At 41.3% G+C, this 18,712-nt stretch overlaps 1 protein-coding gene across 1 annotated transcript; it reads right to left on the bottom strand.

The window, feature by feature from the left end:
* Positions 1 to 5,059: 5,059 nt before the first annotated feature.
* CD28 (CD28 molecule) lies at positions 5,060 to 17,921 on the bottom strand. The gene is made up of 4 exons (XM_058840342.1): positions 17,742 to 17,921; positions 11,149 to 11,502; positions 10,777 to 10,895; positions 5,060 to 8,045 (listed from the first exon to the last, which is right to left on the bottom strand). Exons 1-4 carry the CDS (start codon positions 17,794 to 17,796, stop codon positions 7,905 to 7,907), a joined length of 669 nt encoding a protein of 222 aa, XP_058696325.1. The 5' UTR covers positions 17,797 to 17,921; the 3' UTR covers positions 5,060 to 7,904.
* Positions 17,922 to 18,712: the final 791 nt, after the last annotated feature.

Genomic DNA, 18,712 nt, shown 5'->3' with positions numbered 1-18,712 from the left:
ATATATCTCCAGTACAGAGCTAAAGCAAATTACAGCAAATTTGGAGGTGTAGGAAAGTCTTGCTTCTAAATACAGATAGTCTGAATTTATAATTTTTCTGATACTCCTTATATCTCAGTGGCTAGTAAGTTGACCCAGACAAGTGAAACATTATTAATCTAGAGATACCTTAGATGCAGTAAGCATACTGTGCTTGATGTGCAATCCAAGACATATGCTCAGTGGCTTGGGTTTTTTTATTTTATATTTACATATATACATAATAATGGAGAGGAAAGACCAAAGCTTGCATCTGTGTTTGTACAGTTGTTTACATGTCCATATGTGTAGTTTCCCTCCGTATCCAATGTAGGAGATGCCTTTGTTTTAAACCTCTTTTTAAAGTAGTGATTTCTGTGCAATGTATGCAGCAAGCAGTGTTTAACTGTGTGTAGACGTTCATTCTGTCACAGACATAAACTTGCAAGGGCAGAAAAACCACATCTACATGGACTCTAACACTTGTGTCATGAACCCAGGGCTTCCAGTTTCTGCTAGCTTCCATCAATAGCAGACCAAACAAAATGTTATTCTGTAAATTGATTGCACAGCAGATAGCTTTTCTTGTTGCAAATCTCCATAGTTCAGCAGATTGGAGTGGGGGGAGGGAAAATCAAACTCCATGCCCTGGGAGCCAGGCTATCTTAGTGATTTACAAATGACCTCAGTGATTGAAGTCATTCTGGGCGCTTAATATTGCTCAAGTCTTTCTGTCTCCCTCTCTCTTGCACTCTCTCTCAGCATAATAAAGCTAAGGAAATCCAGGAGACTAAATTCATTGCTGCAGATTAGTGACAGGAAGGAAACTGGATATGCATGAATTAAACAAGACCATTTGCCTTTTTGGATCTGCAGATGTTTTTCTCTCAGAAATGCAACCTCTTTTTTTTTTTGCAGGTGACACCCACACATGTCCTTCACTTACTGGCGATGATAAAACAGGAGATAAACCACTGGAACTCATGCAGTTAGGCTTAATCTTTGTATGTCATCGTCACCAAGCAAAGCCACAGCAGTAGGAAAATAGAGCTGGTTTCTGCTGCTCATTTCTAACTGACATTTCTTCACCAGGTTGCTCTTGTAATCTGTGGACTCTTTGAACTCCACTTTGTACCTGAAGTCTTTTTACTGTATGTGGGAACTGCCATGCTGGGACTGGACTGAGCTGCAGTCTATTTGTCCCCTGCCTATACCCCAGTCCTCATTTTGCCTCTGCCTCAGTGGTTTGAAATGAGATTGCAGAACTACAATATAAACACCTTAATACAAATTTTAACTAAAAAAAAATTTTTAAAAAAGGGACAACAAAGGAACACTGATTTTAAAAAGCTCACACTGCAGGTTAAGTGTAGGATTTGTAAGTAAGTAATCATTTAGTACAGAAAAGGAAGAAATAAGCATATTTCAAAATCTTTTTTGCCTAATATGGTTGTTTTGAATTAAATGTCCTGAAATAATCACTTCATCTTTCCAAGAGCTGCTTTTACTGGAGGAAATCCACTACAGCTGCAGTTCAAACTAATGTGTTTCTCTAGTTGCTAGAGAAAAGCTCTGGAGTTGCTTAATTTCACTTTTCCTGCAGACAGCCATTCATCTATCCTACCTTTCCAGCCAATTTGCTTGCCCATTGCCCTTTGAATATATTTTGTGCTTTCATCTCAAGAGTTTCTTGGGAGTTGACTGTGCACCCAAGTCCACACACAGGACCTAACCTGGCTCTCACCATCAATGCAGCTTATGTCTCAAAAATGCAGAGTGGCCAAACAGTAAAAAGTAGTTCTTGAGGCAAGAAGGACTAGGGTGTTTTTCTAGTGTATGGCTAGGGAGAGGCAAAAGTCTGAGTTTTGAAGTACATCCTACAGCTGGTTTGTTCATTTCCATTCCCTGAGGGATTGTTCCAGAATTTCACTGAAGAGGTTTCAGAGTGATTTCTCCTTTAACCCCTTTTGCTTCTCCCATCCTTACTGGTGAATTGCTCCCTCATAGGGCTGGACTTGAAAGTAGCATCAACTGTGGGTCTGCAGGAGGGACAGAGGTTATTCCCCTGCTGTCCAATTCTGTATCTTCATAGTCTCATACTTTTTTGTTGTTAAGATAAAACATTGGCATTATTTCAACAATCAGCTAATGAGAGAAAGAGCTACAGGGAGGGAATAATGCTCCCAAAGGCGTCATTCCACCCTGGACTTCAGCCTCTGTCCGTAAGTATCAGGAGCTGATGAGCTATGCAAACAGAGAAACAATTTTCGTTCTGCAGCCAGTTTTGATTTGTCTGTGGAAGGCTGAGAAACCCAGGACGAAATGTGAGCAATCTACTTAATCATTTTCATGAAGGAAAAAAATAAATCAGCTCTCATCTTGACCGCTGGTGTTCGAAGATTAAAGTAGCCCAAGGGCTGTCACAGGCAGCGAGCATAGCAGAAAAATTCGTTCGTTCTGACTCACGACAGAGTGATCTAATTTAGTGGGGCACTGACGAGGCTGTCGGGCACTAATTTAGCTATTATCTAAGCTAGCCTGATTGCCAGTTGTGCCCTGCTGCAGCCCTGCATGAGAAGAGCTTGAGCTGCTGTCGGAATCTGTCGCCCGCTGCGCGCCTGCTCGGCCCTAGCCGGAGCCTTCCTGCAGCGCTGCGAGACAGCGGGACCCGGCTCAGCCTGGGCTCGGCTCAGCAGGGGGAAATGCAGTCTAGTTAAAGAGTCACTCCGGTCACACTGCGGGGCAGAAGGGAGGCTGGATAGGAAAGCTTCCTTCTGGCATTTCCCACCTTTGATTTCTTAATTTCGCAGCCTGATCTCTTGTCTTTTAAGGTATTTAGTATATGATTTCTTAAGCTTCTTTATTTTAGAGGAGGATAGTATAAAAAGGCTATTTGATCCTCCTATCAGATTGAAACCACTACGTTAATTTCCACAGAACTCTTACGAATTGCTTGCTTGCATCTTTGATTTTGCTGGTTAGGTAGTAATCTTTCCTGTTTGAAAAACCAGATTTGTTTCAACCCATGAGAACATTTCAATCAATCCAGAATAGTTCCCTTGAAGGAATAAGAAGACAATGAGGAAAAGGAATGATGTAGCCAGATAATGATACAATGGCTATGAAAACTGTGGCATTTGAAAACTCCTCATAATTTCAATGGTCAGATGAATGAAACTGAAGAGCTCCTGGTACGTTTATGTAATCTAAAGTTATATTTAATTCTTAATAAAACAACAACAGCAAGAGGAGCAGGAAATAAGAACCAGTGCCTTGATCCTGAAGATCCAGTAAGAAAAAGAAAAAAGAAAACAAACAAACAAAAAACCACCATGAATTTGAGATCATTCAACTTTTTGTTTCTTTGCAAATGGGTTAATATGAAATTGACAGCCTCCTAATACTTTTTTCAGTCAAATTTGCCACATCATACTATCTGCATGCCCTTGAGGCAGGAATTGTAACATATTGTAACATGATGCTCTAACAAAAGCACCTAATTGTGAAGAACAGTCCATTTGCATCAATTTAAGCAGCTAGTTTCCCTCTCACAGCCACTTAAAGACACTGACTTTGGCTACAAAACAAGCTAGTGCTGTTTTCAGCCTTTCCCAGTCTTTACTGGACCTTAACAATGCTAATCCCGTTCTAATCACCCTAACCTGTTTTCTAGTTAGTATGAGTGACTAACGAAATGATGTCTTAGCCTGTGATTCATCTTGTATAACGCATTTTCCAGTCACACAGCAAAACCCTTGCTGAAAGTGGAAAGATTTGATCTTTAGCACTGAAGACTTCGCCTGTGTGCTCTTCAAACTCAAGATTTTTGTACCATGTTTTTATTAGTCAAACATATCATCAGTAGCCAAAGTTGCTTCTGCTGTCAGAGCATGTCTGCATGCATAATGAACTTGGCAATAGCCAAGAACCTGCTATGCACAGGAAATGAAATGTACAGAAATTAAATGCACTGTGGGAAGCACGCGGTCTGTGGGATCCCCACGTGGCTGGCACAAGTGAAAATTTGAAGATGATGGGAAAAATCAAAGGGATGAAAGACCCCCAAATCCTTCAAACAGAAAACATGTACCCATCCAATCACCCCATGGCTTCAGTCTCCTATGGCAACTCCATACCCCTAGGTGAGGAGGAATGTGGCATACAAGACGGTCTTTGTGAAGCAAGTAACCAGTCAGGCAGGAGTACATGTGGAAGGGTGCACAATGGTGTTAGAGATTAACAAATAGGATGGGTTCCTGAACTGCTGAGTCTGGAATAGAAATGAAAGGGAAAAGATGATGCACAAAGAAGGAAGATATGATATTGTTTGGCAGAGATGCAGGGTTCACATTTATAGCTACAGAAGAAAAAAGAGGCGTTTTGGAAAAAATGTTACACAGGAGGATGATAATGGAATTTGGAATATTCAGACTTGAAGGAATGTCCAAGACTTTTGGCTTTAGTAAGCCTGACCACCCCAATGGGGAAGGTTCAAGACACTGCTGAGATAACACAGGATACCTCCTTGGCATTTGTCTTCTAGGGCTTTGGTTCCTGGAAGCAAAGAATAGCCAGGCTGTTGTATTGTGCTGTGCTGGAGACGTGCAGAACAGGAATCAGCATACAGGAGCTGCACAGCCCTTGGTTGACCCCTTGCAACATATGTTGATTGCTGTTCAGATGTGATGACTGCAGATCTGATGTTCATTTGACACTGAGACCCGAAAGTGGGGGAAAGGAGGATGAAAAATTAAATCACTCTTTGGCAGGATTATATTTGCATTTGAATTAAAACCCATGTGTAAGGCAAAAAACCCTACTGATTTACCTCTGCCCTCCATGAGGGACAGTTTCCAAGTTCAGAGCTGCAGCAGAGGGAGGTTTCTTTTTACATCATCCCATAAACAGCATATAGACCCCAAAGGAAGGGCCAGGGAGGGCCAGGGATGTCCTGGCATGTTATGCATTGCCTAAAACCAGATGGAATAAATTAGGATTGCTGTTTGTCGAATATGCTAATCCACATATGCAGACTCCAGGCTTAACTGGCTTGCTTCTCTGCAAACACTTTATTTTAGGCCTTTACAGTGGTAGATAAAAGGAATTTACTAGTATCCCATCTCCTACAGTCCGTAATTCATGTTTCTATAGAGCTTTAATATAACAGCAATGTCCATTTCAACACAGTGCTGGGGCTTCTCATATCCTGATTCTCCTCATTTTTACATTTTATGTTTAGGATATTTCCCTGTATCCCCCTTCCTTTTTGGTCAGTCAAATGAATTAATATTTGTTGCAAGATGATCCAGGACTTACTTTCCAGTATCATGTCCTGCGAGCTACTAGTATCCTTTAAATACAGAAAGTACAAAAGTGTAAGGGGAAGGCAAGCAAATTATACCAGTATTTGCTTTAAAAAGTAATACTTTCCTCTAACTAGCCTCAGGCCTAATACATTCATTCCACATTTAATTTACTGTATCTATTTAATAATTTTAAAAGGAGATTGCAAAAAGTATAATAGAGCTCTAGGGAATATAGATGCAATTAAAAAGATGCATCTACACCTAAATATGTATATATATACAGTTTAGGTAAAGAACACTTATCCTGTTTAATGGATTTGATACACATTTTCCATCTCACCTTATACTTGCATTAGAAGTTGTGATTTTCCACAGCACATTGTGATCATACATGTCATTGTGTAAGACAGTGCCATACCCTGACAGAGAGCTGTGATCAGCCTGTTGCTCTCTGCTGGGAGTGTCTCGATGCCCAGCACGGGATCATTCATATGTCCCCTCCAAGCGGGGAGGGAGGTGGCAAGGCATTAGCATTCCCCCAGTGAGTGCCAGCAAGGAGGGCCAGGCTGGGACCACACAGCAACTGCCACGTGTCCTGCCAGGCTCCTTCCCCTTTGCCCTGTGCATGTGCTCCTTGGGACCTCAGCTGCAGCACAAAGGTGCAGTGAGGGCTTTCCAAGAAAAGAGAGTAAAAATTGTATGTGGAAAAATGTCAGCCTTGGAGTGTTTGTGCATGTGGTGACGGGAAAGAAGAAGAAATAAATTAGACCTTGTTTTGAAGTTCTTCAGTTTAATCATAAGCTTTTGAGTTTGCTGAACTGAACCAGACCAAGTTTCTCAGGGCCTGCTGGGTCCATGGCTGGATTCCCATGCTGAAGGCCCATCACTGCCTCTTGGGCCTTGCTTACCATTGCCATTGGGGCTCTGCTGTCCCTGGCTGGGGCAGGTGGCACCTCACTGCTGCTCAGAGGTGGCACAGCACCCTCCAGGAACATGGTTAGTGGTGATAGAAGACTCAGAGTGGAAGATGTGTGGCCCGGTCAGCAAACTCAAATAAAACTTCCCATTTGGAAGTACCAAAGTTGTTTTCTTGGGTTAAGACATCAAAGCAGATTGTTGTCATGCTTCCACATCTCTACTTTTGTCCTGTCTCCTCAAAGAGAGAAAGAATCTTCTTATCCAGTTTGAAAGAAATTAAATGTTCTACCATCCAAATTTTATTTCAAGGTGGGAATGTGTTGCTTTTTTCTTTTAATTGTTTATTCAGTAGTCTTTATAGAATAAACATTCTCTCCTTATTATGAAAAGGGATTTTATGCCAAGGGAACCTCAATTACAATTTAGGATGTCCTGTTATTGTAAATTCACTAGATTGAAAGATTGGATCATGTTTTGCTAAAGACTTTGTCATACTCTGGCATGGAGCAGCCCTGAAGAACATCTTTAGAGAGAAAAATAACTTCCAGATAACACAAAGTTCCTCAAGTGCTCAGAGCAGATCCTGCAGATGTCTGAGAACTTGCAGGTCCAATTTACAATGCTGAGAATGAAGAATCCTCTCCCACCCCAAAAACTGGACACTTACGGGGAAAAAAATGAAGTGCTGTTTAGTTGCTCATAAGCTGAACCAGATTTTTGAAAGAGCTGTGGTACAACCTATGTGCCAGGAGATATGCATGAATTTTCAGGAGGACTTAGGAGAATACCTTTTGAATTCTCAAATTCAAAAATAAAAGTAAAAATCTTCTCAAAATCTGAGCGCTCTCTCTCCTAATGCTTTATGTACGACTTCGCATTCCCTTGATGCAGGAGGCAAACAAAAAAGAAATGGGACTGCTCATGATGAAGACAAATCTTTCTTCCTCTCCCACTTGTCTTGATTTTGTCTTCAGGTTGTTTGCTTTTTCAGCCTGTGGAGTTGCTTGGTCATGACTGCAGATGGCCTTATGAACATTTACAAAGTGTCCAGCCTAAGGACTCACATGTTGAAGGTTTACTAGTTGTCTCTTAGTTTGATTTGTCCTGGCAGATCAATTGTTTCATAGCATAATAGCTTGGATGCCTTCTGACTGAACTTTTCCTCTTTCTTTTAAGTACTTATTTTGAACTTCAAACTGTGTCTTTGTCTTATAGAAAAAAAAAGATTATTTTTTACATTTTGACAGGTTTAACAGCAACTCTCTGAGGACTACACATACCGGGAAGGAAATTAAGGGTTAAATCCAAGGCAGTAGTTATTGGAAAAGATCAGAAGTTCTGCTTCTTCCAACAGCTGAGCAAAACCACAAGCGTTAGGAAGAAACCAGCTCTGAGGTCTGATGCCATCTTTTCATCCACTGACAACCCCCAACACAAGCTGGGCTTCATTTTCAGCCATCATGGAGAAATTTGGTTTTTTTTTACTTCTCCCCCTTTTTATATTGGTTTGTTGGTCTGATAGCAGATCAAAGTTTAGTTAATAGTTGCTATGATGTACGTGTCCATGATCAACAGAAACAAACACGATGAGAAAATGAGAGGCTGTCCTTCCATGCCCCAGAGCAAGTGACTGCCCGGAAGCACACGAGGCTTCTGCTGGGATCAGGGCTGCCACGACCGGTACGCGGTGTAGTCTCGTGTTGGGGCATAGGATGGGTAACCCTTGTTCTTCTGGTATGGTGGGTGCCGGGGAATCATGTTCATGTAGTCACTCTGATGGTACATATTCTTTTTGAATTTTTGCTGTGGGAGAAGGGTGAAGACAACTGTGAAAACTCTCATGTTAACTGCTGACAGTTTTGGCCCTAGGTCCTTGTTCAGGGAAGCAGGTATATTTGTAAGGCAGCTTCAGGTTTAAATACATTTACAAAATAATTGGAACACATGTTCTCATCAAATAATCTATGGAATTTGCCCAACCTGAAAGTAAGTCTCCAGTTTATCTGGTGAGAGATTTACAGTGTTAGTTCTTCAGATAAAGGAATGCTACACACCAAGGATACAAACTGGTGCCTCTCACCATCATCTTGCCTCTCTCATCTGTGGAATGATTCAGCAGAAACAACAGAGTTTGAGCTGTGAAGGCTGTCCTCATTTATTAGGGAGTAAAGAGAAATTATCTTAACTCGAACAGAACAAGAGCATGAAAAATCAGCCCAGACTATATGTATAATGGTTTTCCTACCATTTACAGCAGTAAGACACAATGCATATGTTGTTCTGAACCTTTCTTCAAGAAGTGAAAGAATCAGAGCTGATGTTAATCTTTTATGTCTCCTTATCTGGGCCTCAAAAATCCTACTTCCACTGTTGGATTCCTGCTTATAATGCCCCTGTGAGACAAGGGAAGCATCAGCTCTTTCAGAAATAACAGTAGCAGAAGACAGGTGAAATAATTTGCCTAAAATCACAGAGGAAATATGTGGCTACAGCAGCATTTCAACCTCTGACTGCTGCAGGCTGTGCACAAGGTTGGTGTTTTTTACATAGCTTAAGGCTTTATTGATCGGGGTAAGTAAAATGCTTCCATGCTTTTTCCTTAATACTGATCATACCCTCTTTTGCAATCTCCTTTTTACTGAAATTTCCTTCCCATGTACAGAAATAGTAGCATATGCTGCAGTATACATGCACATGATGCTGTGGAATTGGAAGAGGCTTGCATTAGAAAATATGATGGCTGCATTATGTTGTATGTACAGAGTGGGGCACTTACTATGAAATACTTTAAGCTTTTAAATATTAATGTTATAGATATGTGAAGTGTTGAATGTAAGTTACATACTGCTTAAGGCATGTAATGCAGCTGATGCATATAAAGCATTAGATACAAAAGCTTTATCTCTGTGTGTTCATCTCCATAATACAGGATTTCTAATTCACCTAGGAGGTAGTTTTTCATGGGAGAAAGACATTTTGCTAGCATGCGTGATTGGTGGGCTGTTACAGGATCAAAGACTGCTACTTTTGCAACAGAAAGCAGTTTTCCTTCAGGTAAGGCAGAACAGTATGAAAATAGACAAATCTTTAACTGCTTTCAGGAACTGATCAGGCTTGCCATGTCTGTCGAGTACCACAACTAGGACCTTTTTCTTACAATTCACAATGTCTTCTAGGTAGCCATATTTGCATTCAACAACACTCAAAATACATCCAGAATCAGAATATATATCAGCTGAAGAATACTGCCAGCAGTAATAACAGCAGGTAAAAACTGATGCAGCAAACAGCACACATGGCAATGCAGCCTTGACATTGACACTCTTGCTGAGGGCAGACATGTTAGTGGCAAAATGTGAAGCCTTTAGGTAACAATGGAGAAAATGGTTCAGATTGTAAATGATGGATTTGAAGCTATAGCGTCTCATCTGTGGCACAGCCACAGCAGCACAGCAGTGTCACACCAGCAGCTGCTCATGTAATCCTCTCAGCTCTCCTCAGAGTCAGCCTCTACAGTAGGGACAAAGAAGAGCCACTTAACCGGCCTTTGCATTTTCCTGAGGCAGTGCCCCCTTTGATTGTTTTCCATTAGAAATAGACACAGATTGAGAATGTGTCCTTTTGTGAAACGCTTAGCAGATCTCAAGCTTCAGCTAGCAGTGACAGTGGCTTTCTGTATACAAGCAGCATTTAACCTGGCAGGGACTCTGGACCCTTTGTACAGGCTACCTCATAACTGTTGTGTTGAAAATTGCTATTTAACAAGAAAGATAGAGGGGAAAGCCAGAGTGTAAGGAATTGAGTTCTCTTTGTTCAAGTCTTTCTCACATGGAGTGAGTAGTGTAAATTTGCTCTGGAGATCACAGTGCTAAGACTTGTCAAGGAAAATGTCCTTCTGCTGCCCCTTTATGATGCCAGGAGGAGAACTGGATGTGACTTGGGGCAGTCAACTCTCCAGAGAGATTAGAAAGCAAAAATTATGAGTCATAAGGCTGTCTTAGCTTTCTTACTCTTGATGTACAGGCAAAGGACTATTGAGATCCAGGTACTCCTATTCCGTTGTAGTCAAGCTGCCAGAAATAGTGGTTGCTCAAGGGAATTGCTGGATAGGCACAAGACACCAGTGCAGACAGTTCTGAGCTAAGGGCTCCCTATAGATTGTTTTATTGTAGGTGAGCTCTTGTCAGTATAGTCTCAAAGGGTTTTGTCAGAAATGCTTGTAGTTCTAGATTACCCTGACAGGTTCAGCTGGCAGAGGTGTCCAGGTATTGCTGGTGTGCAGGGCACTGCCAACTCTGTGGCATTACTATTTGCTGTAGGACTACACTGCAGAGGCTTGACTGCCCACCTGGAGAGCATCTGGTGTTTCAGCTCTTTTGGGGTACACCATGGGTGCGCATACATAGCTGGGATGAGGAAACACTGCTATCCTGTACTGAAGGAGTATCAGTGAGTTAGTGATAAACACAGCAAGTATAACCTGAGAAATTAACTACTAGAGAATACAGAGCGAAGGAAAATACAAGTTTCTTACCCAGTAGTTAATAAACACTGCAGTTATTAGCATACTGTAGAGTGCAAGAATTCCAGTCACTGTTGCCAGAATCCACAAAGGAATTGCAGACTGAGGCTCTTGTATTTGGGTGGGTGTCTCTTTAAGGAAAGATCAAAGAAAACTTTAAGTACATGAAATTTAAAACATCGATCTCTCCTTATTTACTCCTTGTTCCAATGTGTCATTTAATTAATCATCATTTTAAGATCTCTTCTTCAGGAGATCCAGAGCAGGAATGTAGTTTTACCAGGCAATCCAACTTTTTTTTTTAAAGTTAACAAGCTGGCTCTAGCCATTATGTAAGGACTGTGTATAGGGAGGATACTGGCCTACAGAGGTTTCTCAGCTTACCTTTCACATGAATGACAGTCCCGTTGCTCTTCTCATTGTAGACATATGGGGGTGGATACATGACCGCAATTTTGCAGAAGTAGATGTCAGTTTGGTTGGCATTCATGTTCCAAAGATTGAAGATGACTTTGTCTTTATCGTGATACCCCTGGCAGTTGAATTCTTTATTTGAATTGCTGCTAATTTTGGTTGTGTTCCATGAGATAAAGCAAACTTCAACTGAACTGTCCGTTCCTTTGTGTAGCGAAGCTCGAAATTCTTTCCCTGTTCCATTGTATGTGTAGTTGCAAACTAGAGTTGCAGTTTGGTTAGCTACAATGAGCAAAGGATGCTGAGCCACTAAAATCTTGTTTTCTGGAAGGGAGGGGAGAAAGCGAGAGAAGCACTTGTTTATAAAATATAATATCAGAACCACACATCCTCCCATGCAACTCTTCTCCATATCTTCTCTCCCCTGCTGACACTCCCTACCAGGGAGTACAAAACCACCCATCTGCAGAAGCATTTTCTCACAGGAGCTATTGTTGCAGCTATCCACCTGTATGTAAATAATGACATCGTCTCTAGGGGAGTATGAGATCAAGAGTGTTTTTCTTCAGAGTCGGAACAGTAGCAGAGGCAGTGGCCCGTGATTAAGACTTCACATCAGAGCTCAGAAGCCTAGTCTGCATCTGTGTGTATGTGTGCATACATAAGGCCATCTAAGTCTATCCTTCACTCAGCAAGCAGTTTCCTGGGGATCATGGAGTGAAAATACAATGCATTGACACTGCAGTCAGATAAGAGAGTATTATTTATACATTTGCTTTTTAATTCAAGGACTCCTGAAGAGTTTGCAGGTGGATTTCCTGAACCATTTCAAGGGTTTGGACCTTGGGCAATGAACACTAAAAGCATGAACTGCTATCATTTTAATGAAAAATAAGTAATTTCTCTAGCTAGCAGCTGTAATAGATTCTTAATCTCTCAAAGGACTCTGGAGCTGACTAATTTGACACTGCATTGGCACTTAGCACTTGAATGGCCTGAAAAGAACATGTCACTTGAATGTATAATTGAATTTTAATTGACCAGACCGATACATAAACAGGAAATGTTTTCTGACATGTAGACCTCTGTGCTATCATCTGCCAAACAATGAAACAAAGCAAGGAGTATGCAGAAAGACAGCTTCTTCCAAGAAATGTCATCCTGCACAAATGAGGCCCTTCTTTTCAAATGGTGACCCCTAAGTAAGAGGGAGTTGTGGCTTTTAAGCGAGAGACTTGCCAAAGCTTTTATATGACTACTTAAGTCTTTATGCAAGCTCAGCTCAAAACCAGTTTGAATAGTCTTTTACACATCCCTGAGGATCACTGTGGCTGTTGAAATGACAACCGTACCTCTTGTCCTCAAAATGTGGTTCATACCTAGATTCTTTCTACTTAATCTGTGTGGTGAGACTTCAAAAAGGCTAGTAAGAGAAACAAAGTGGGAAGGAGGCCAGATCCAGAATGACCAGAAAATTAGTGTTTAAAACTGTTTCTAACAATATTTAGGATGAAATGATACTTACTATATTCATGCCTGCACAAGAAGATGAAGTACCCCAGCCTCTTGAGCAGAATACTCCTTTGAGATGAATGTGGTCCAGGGAATGAAGTAAACACAAAGAGATGCATAACATGGCCAGGACTAGTGGTAGGGAGTGGCAGTAAAAAGAGCCTTTGGCTAGGAGATTCTCCAGTTACCAGCAGAACTTGTGAAACTGCTGAAGTTGTTAATTTTCTCATTGAAAGTCTCCTTTACCAGCCCTTGCGTCAAATGAGAGGAGGAGATGTGAGACAGGGAGACAAGGAATGCTCTACTGCCTCATCTTTAGCAAAGAAAGATCGTAGCCTATCCTCTTTGTGTCTCTTTATTCAACATTGTTAGTGAGAGGGTGGAGGACAGCTCATAACAGTTCTGAAATCCCATGTTTGCAGGCAACCAAAACACTGTGAAACTTTGGATGAAGGATAACATTTCCAGGCTTTACAGCAGAAAGAGACAAGGATCTTTCAATCCTAGGACAGAGTGGTGAAAGAAGAATAGAGAAGGTGAGTCTCTACTCAAGATAATGCCTGTGGTGACTTTTCATCAAAATAAAGACATTTCAGCAAAACAATTCAGTTTCCTTTAATCAGCATTTTCCGACAAAAGCTCTCACATAGTCTTATAAGGCATTCTAGTATCGGCTGAGGTTTGGATTCCACCCCTTCAGACAAGGTATTTGATTATCTTTTTGTTGGCCAGAAAATTGATCTTTGGCCTACGTGGCAATTTGCAAGTCTGTGGTAGAATCGTTCCACCTTTAGCACAGCAGAATTCTACACATCTCACTTGAGACAGAGTTATTCTACTACTTTGCAAAATTTGTGTACTGCTACAACCCTTATTGTCACATGGACTGAAAACACCTTCAGGGGAGACCTTTTCTGTCTCAGAGCTGACAACCAAAATAGGGTCCCAGAACAGACAGAAGCATTACACTTTGAAAAGTGCTTGCCTGTTTTCATTGTACTTTCAAGTACTTATAGAAAATGAATGAATATTTTTTTGCTCAGCCTGATCATATTTTCTCTGTGATCAGAGGAAAGTCAAAGAACACTGAAAATCTCATCACTGAGGGACTCCCTTCAGATCTTATTTACACTTTTCTGCAGACCCCCATGACTTACCCCCATCTCTTTTGCCGTCATCAGCTAACCTGGATTCCTGATGTTCAGACCTGTGCTTCATGCCTTGAGCTCTACTGTTTAGCTAGAGCTCTGGACTATTTATGTCCCTGCCATGATACAGTGCTAATTTGCAACCAGTCTCTTTTGATACACCTACCTAAAATGATAAATTCCTTCAACTTATTTTCATGTCTTGAATCAGTTTGCCTTGCCTTGCAAGCTAGGCTTGATAACCCAGCTCCATGCTGCTGATGCTGGGATGCAGACTGGCTGACCAGTGGGAAAAACCTCATTTGTGAGTCATTAAATGAAGATAGCTCCTACATGTTTGAAGCTAAGCACCCGAATCTGTTTTCACCAAGTGGCTCTACTACTTCAAATTTAAATCAAAGGAGGTATTTTTGTTTTCATTTATAGGAAGAATTCATTAGAACCACATGAATTGGTTGGGCTGCAATGCTAAAAGGGGCAAGGCAAGCTTACCCCACTGGCATGTTGGACAAGCCCTGCTGTCATCCTTGTCCTCCTCTGGACTTGGAGGATTTTTGAATTAAAGAAAGTCAGTCATACTAAAATGTGTGCTATTTTCATGGGGAAGACAGAGTAATGCCAAACATCCCTCACTTCACTTGTGATCTGAATAGGATTTGACTAGATTCTGAGTAGGATCTAGCCCATTCTGAGCAAACATGGGCTGAGGCTGCTTTTGCCTACACAGAGACAGGTTTTCCTCATAAGTGTCACTTTGGGTTTATTAAATGGTGGAACTCTGAAACATTTAGTAGGTGTTTCCTTTCCCCTAAATAGGGTTGTGATTGCCACTTCAGAGCTGTGTTCAGTCATGATGTGTAGTAATAAATATCTATATCTCGGCCTTACCCAGCCAGGAAAACAGCAGTTATGAAAAATCATTGTTTACAGTTTCAAAAAGCAGTGACTTTAAAAATGTAAAATCATTTCAATCAGTGTGCACAGGCTGAAAGCCTTCTCAGGATCTTAGGATTTCTATGCAATTGTGTATAATGAATGTAAGTGAATGCTTGTTAAGCTTTTTAATAGATTATTTGTGGTGCTGGACATTTCTTGTAATCACATGTGAGGGGGTTTTGGATCATGAAACAAAATGCTATCCATCTATAATATCTGTAAAATACTGACTCTCTGATCATCAAACCCAATGCAAGCAAAACTCCACTGAAGTTTTTTTATTTTTTCTATTCACCAAGAAAGTGAAATAGAGTTGACAAAGTATGGAAAATATCTATTTTGAGGTGTTGGGTTTTGCTTTTTTTTCCTCCAGAACTCTTCATGAATCATCATCAGCTATTGGAAAAAACATATTCTGCTAAAATATTTAGTACTCCTCTTCCTTTTTTATGCCAGTTGACTTCAAGAAGCTATTTTCCAGAGCAAGGTATCTTAGATAAGTTGGCATTTCTGTAAGCACAGGAAAGAAATGGCCCACCTAACTCCCTGGGGGGACAGGGAAAACCCTAACTGAAAAAACTGAAAGGAATTTGTTTAAGCCACAGGCAGAAAGTCACACAGGTATGTTATAAAAAAAGCTATTTACTTTTTGTTGCTGATGGTCTGTTGTTCAATTATGTTTAGTCTTCTTCCCTAGGTGCAAGGGTCCTTTTTTACTTTAGTTTGAAGCCACCCAGCTGTGTGTCTGATGTGCAGCTGGGGGGATCCTCTCCTTCTGGCCCTTACAGACCTGCTTTCTGCTCAACTTTCCTGCTTTCCTGCGAGTACTGCAGGCAGCGGAGTACTCCAGAAAGCCCAGGTGACACTCATGCTTTAAGCAAATCCAGTGTGAGCACAGGGATTTTTCTTGGCAGTTTGTGATTTGTTTTTTTAGAACAAGAATTAGTTGATGTCATCCTACACTTGGCTAACCTTGCATTATCCATCTTTTGCATTCTGGTGACCTTGGTAGGTTAGAAGTTGATTTTAAGCCCCAGAGACCATAAGCCAGAAGGTTATGTGGATAGTAAAAAGATGAGGTCAGTTGTGGTACACTGCAGTGGGAGCCTCCTTATATTACTTACTTTACAAAATACCAGAGACTTGATCTAGCTGCCTCTCTGACAGACCACAGCAAGGTAATTATTTAGCCAACAAAGAAGGGAGGAGGACAAACTTTGTAAACATTAGTGTTTCTGCAGAAAGGGAAATTACTAAACTAGTACTTTAAATCCCTTTTTATGATTTAAACTCAACCTGCAGCAGCCACTGATATAGTCTAGCAACAGGACGAACTCTTGATTTTCCCAAACCAAAATACCTGAGGCTTCTAATGCACTTCATGGCTTGAGGAAGTCCTGCGGGGTTTTGACCTGCCTTAATGTTTTCCATGTACTAAGGAGCAATCATCTTGAAAATGAAGAGCGAAGAAAATTGATGGGGAAAGGATGAGAACACTGAGAAGCAAATGACCTCATGTGCTTCTCTTTAAGAAGCTGAACAATCTTGGTGAGTCTGTTGGAGAAACACAAGTTCTTCATGCAAAGCAAGTGTATATATATCTATAAAGCCGTGGCATAACACCTGTGTCTGAGAACTACACACTGTAACTTATTTTTTGTTGCAAATCAAAAGTACTGCTTCAAAGCTGTTCACACCTCATGGAAATGTGTTCAGAACTGTTAACCTACTGCTGATATTTATCCCCTCCTGGAATTAGTGTCTTCTTTGACAATCCAGGGGCCTGCTGTGGAAATAATTATGATATTGCAAACACGGAATTATAAATATGGGAAAAGACAAGGAAGAAAAAATCTATGATTTCTTAAAGAAATGTAGATCACAGTTTCATGCAAGCTTCAATGCCTTCACTGAGGAAAAGAGTTATGGAAAAATAATGTAAAAATAAGAAAAAAATAGATTTAATTGCATCTCTTATACTAGAAAAGTGACTTTTTAAAGATGTTCTCTATGTTAAAAATTTTGTACTGGAAACCAGAATTTTATTCCTATCTGTAACTTCCCTAGAAAATAAAAGAAACCTGATATTTGGAGAAGATGCAAAAACAACAGTTCACAGCCAGCAGTCTGAAAATTTGTCTGTCTCAAGATTATCCTAGCAAAAGCCAGCATCCCTTGCCTTGCTTTGCATTTTAATATACCCACTGGAAAGGCATGTTAGGTCTGAACACAGGAACACTGCATCAGCAAGACATCAGCAAGATAAATACCCTCAGCCACAACAACTGAATAGTCAAGGGGATTCACTAAGACTAGGGATTTCAAAATCACAATTTTTTTTTTCTTTCCTGAAGATCTTCAGAAAGAAACTAGATGCCTAGTAAGTATCAGTAAACCACTAAACAATGCAAAAATCAGAAACTTGGTAAGTCCTATTGTCCCATCTTTGAGCTCAGTAAGCAGCTCTGCTTTTGAGCATTTATTTGTTAATCCTGTCAGGATGTCATTGTACTCAGCACCGGAGCCTGTGACACTTAAGCCAGGCCATGGGGGAACCTAAAGCTTTACAAGTGTATTTGGGGATGTGGAGTCTTCCCCAGGACAGGCGCTGGCAGCAGGTTTGCTCAGACCCGCTGCCCCCAGGGAAAGGCACTTGTGAGCAGAACTTGTAAAGCCAGGGGAGTAGTGAATAAACACCCCTCTACCTATGCATGCAGTTTCCAAATGGATCTAGAGAGAAGTCAGATTAAAAGAAAGATCTTAGGTCTTATGGCAGGAGAAAAATTGTCCTCTCGGTTATATCGAGTTGATCCGTTTGCAGACTTGGCAGCATGCTGTCTCTCCCCTTTCATCCAAACAAGAAGAAAAATTAAAATTAATTCCGAGCTATACCAGACCTTCTACCCCTTGATGATCAAAGCGAGAAAAAATTGGGGAAAGGACTGAAATGCGGGGGGTTTTTGTTACCTGTTACATCAGCAGTGGGGATGAAGCAGAGCACCACGAGGATCCCCAGGAGCATGGTGCTAATGGGGGGCCTGCTGCCTTGTCTCCACCCCCTGCAGGCGCTGCCACGACTGCCAGCGCCCCACAGCACCAGCCGTCCTTCCCTGTGGGGCCAGTCTGCAGCCTCAGGTGCTCACACAGTTTCTCTCCTCCCCCCTCTGCAGCACATGATACACTGCCAAGTAAAACTACTTTAACAGCAATGCTCGAACAGGAAATTAAATTGTTTGCTGATTTTAGTCTTAGGAAGTTGCCTCTGCGAAGCTCATTAATGCTTAAAAGGTGTTGGAAGCCTGCATTTCATGATAGGGACTGCCAGCCCTGTATTGCAAGGTGTGGTTATGTCTGGGGCTCTGCAAGGCTGCTCTTGTCAGGGAGGAATGGACTTCCCTAGGGATGCAGTGCTCTTTCTATTTAGCAGGAGTACATACACATGTACACTGGTTCCATCATCATGGGAGATGCAAACACCAGTTTCCAAGTTCCTGGTGGCCAGAGCTGACCCCTCAGAAAGCTGTGTGCTCAGGAAACTTCACCTTTCCTCACTCCTAGGAGCAGAAATCTTCCTCTCTTGGCCTGCTATCTTGCTTCTGCCTGTTTTCCCAGCTCCTGGGAGCACCAACATTTTTGGCAGTATTTTGTTTGTTTCTCTACATCTGCTTGTTGCCTCAAATACAGAGCCAATAGCGCAGGAAATAGTGATCTGGAATACCTTCACATTTTGAAAAATATTCCAATTTGTGAATGAGTGCAAGTGTAATCCAGTTAATATCCAAGTAAAGGCAGCAGGCAACAAGCACATTGCTCAGTCAATGCTTTCATGGAGGCCTTCTTACGTAAAGTTTTTTTCTTCAGCTCATCAGGTAAATGCTCTTTCTGCTTTGCAAGCTCAGTGTCACCTCTTCCCTTGCAAGAGCAAGTCATGAGAGCCA

The sequence above is a fragment of the Poecile atricapillus genome, chromosome 5, assembly GCF_030490865.1.
Source record: "Poecile atricapillus isolate bPoeAtr1 chromosome 5, bPoeAtr1.hap1, whole genome shotgun sequence".
NCBI lineage: Eukaryota > Metazoa > Chordata > Aves > Passeriformes > Paridae > Poecile > Poecile atricapillus.
Note: the sequence above shows the minus strand (reverse complement) of the source record. Positions and strands in the feature narration are given on the sequence as shown.

Bases quoted from the DNA above. Each gene is read 5' to 3' on its own strand.
- CD28 (XM_058840342.1), bottom strand. From the start codon at position 17,796: ATGCTCCTGGGGATCCTCGTGGTGCTCTGCTTCATCCCCACTGCTGAT. The intron at 11,503-17,741 runs GTAACAAAAACC...CCTCCCTTCCAG, and splicing joins CCCCACTGCTGATGTAACAG to AAAACAAGATTTTAGTGGCT. The intron at 8,046-10,776 runs GTAAGAAACTTG...CTTCTCCCACAG, and splicing joins CAGTGTTTATTAACTACTGG to CAAAAATTCAAAAAGAATAT.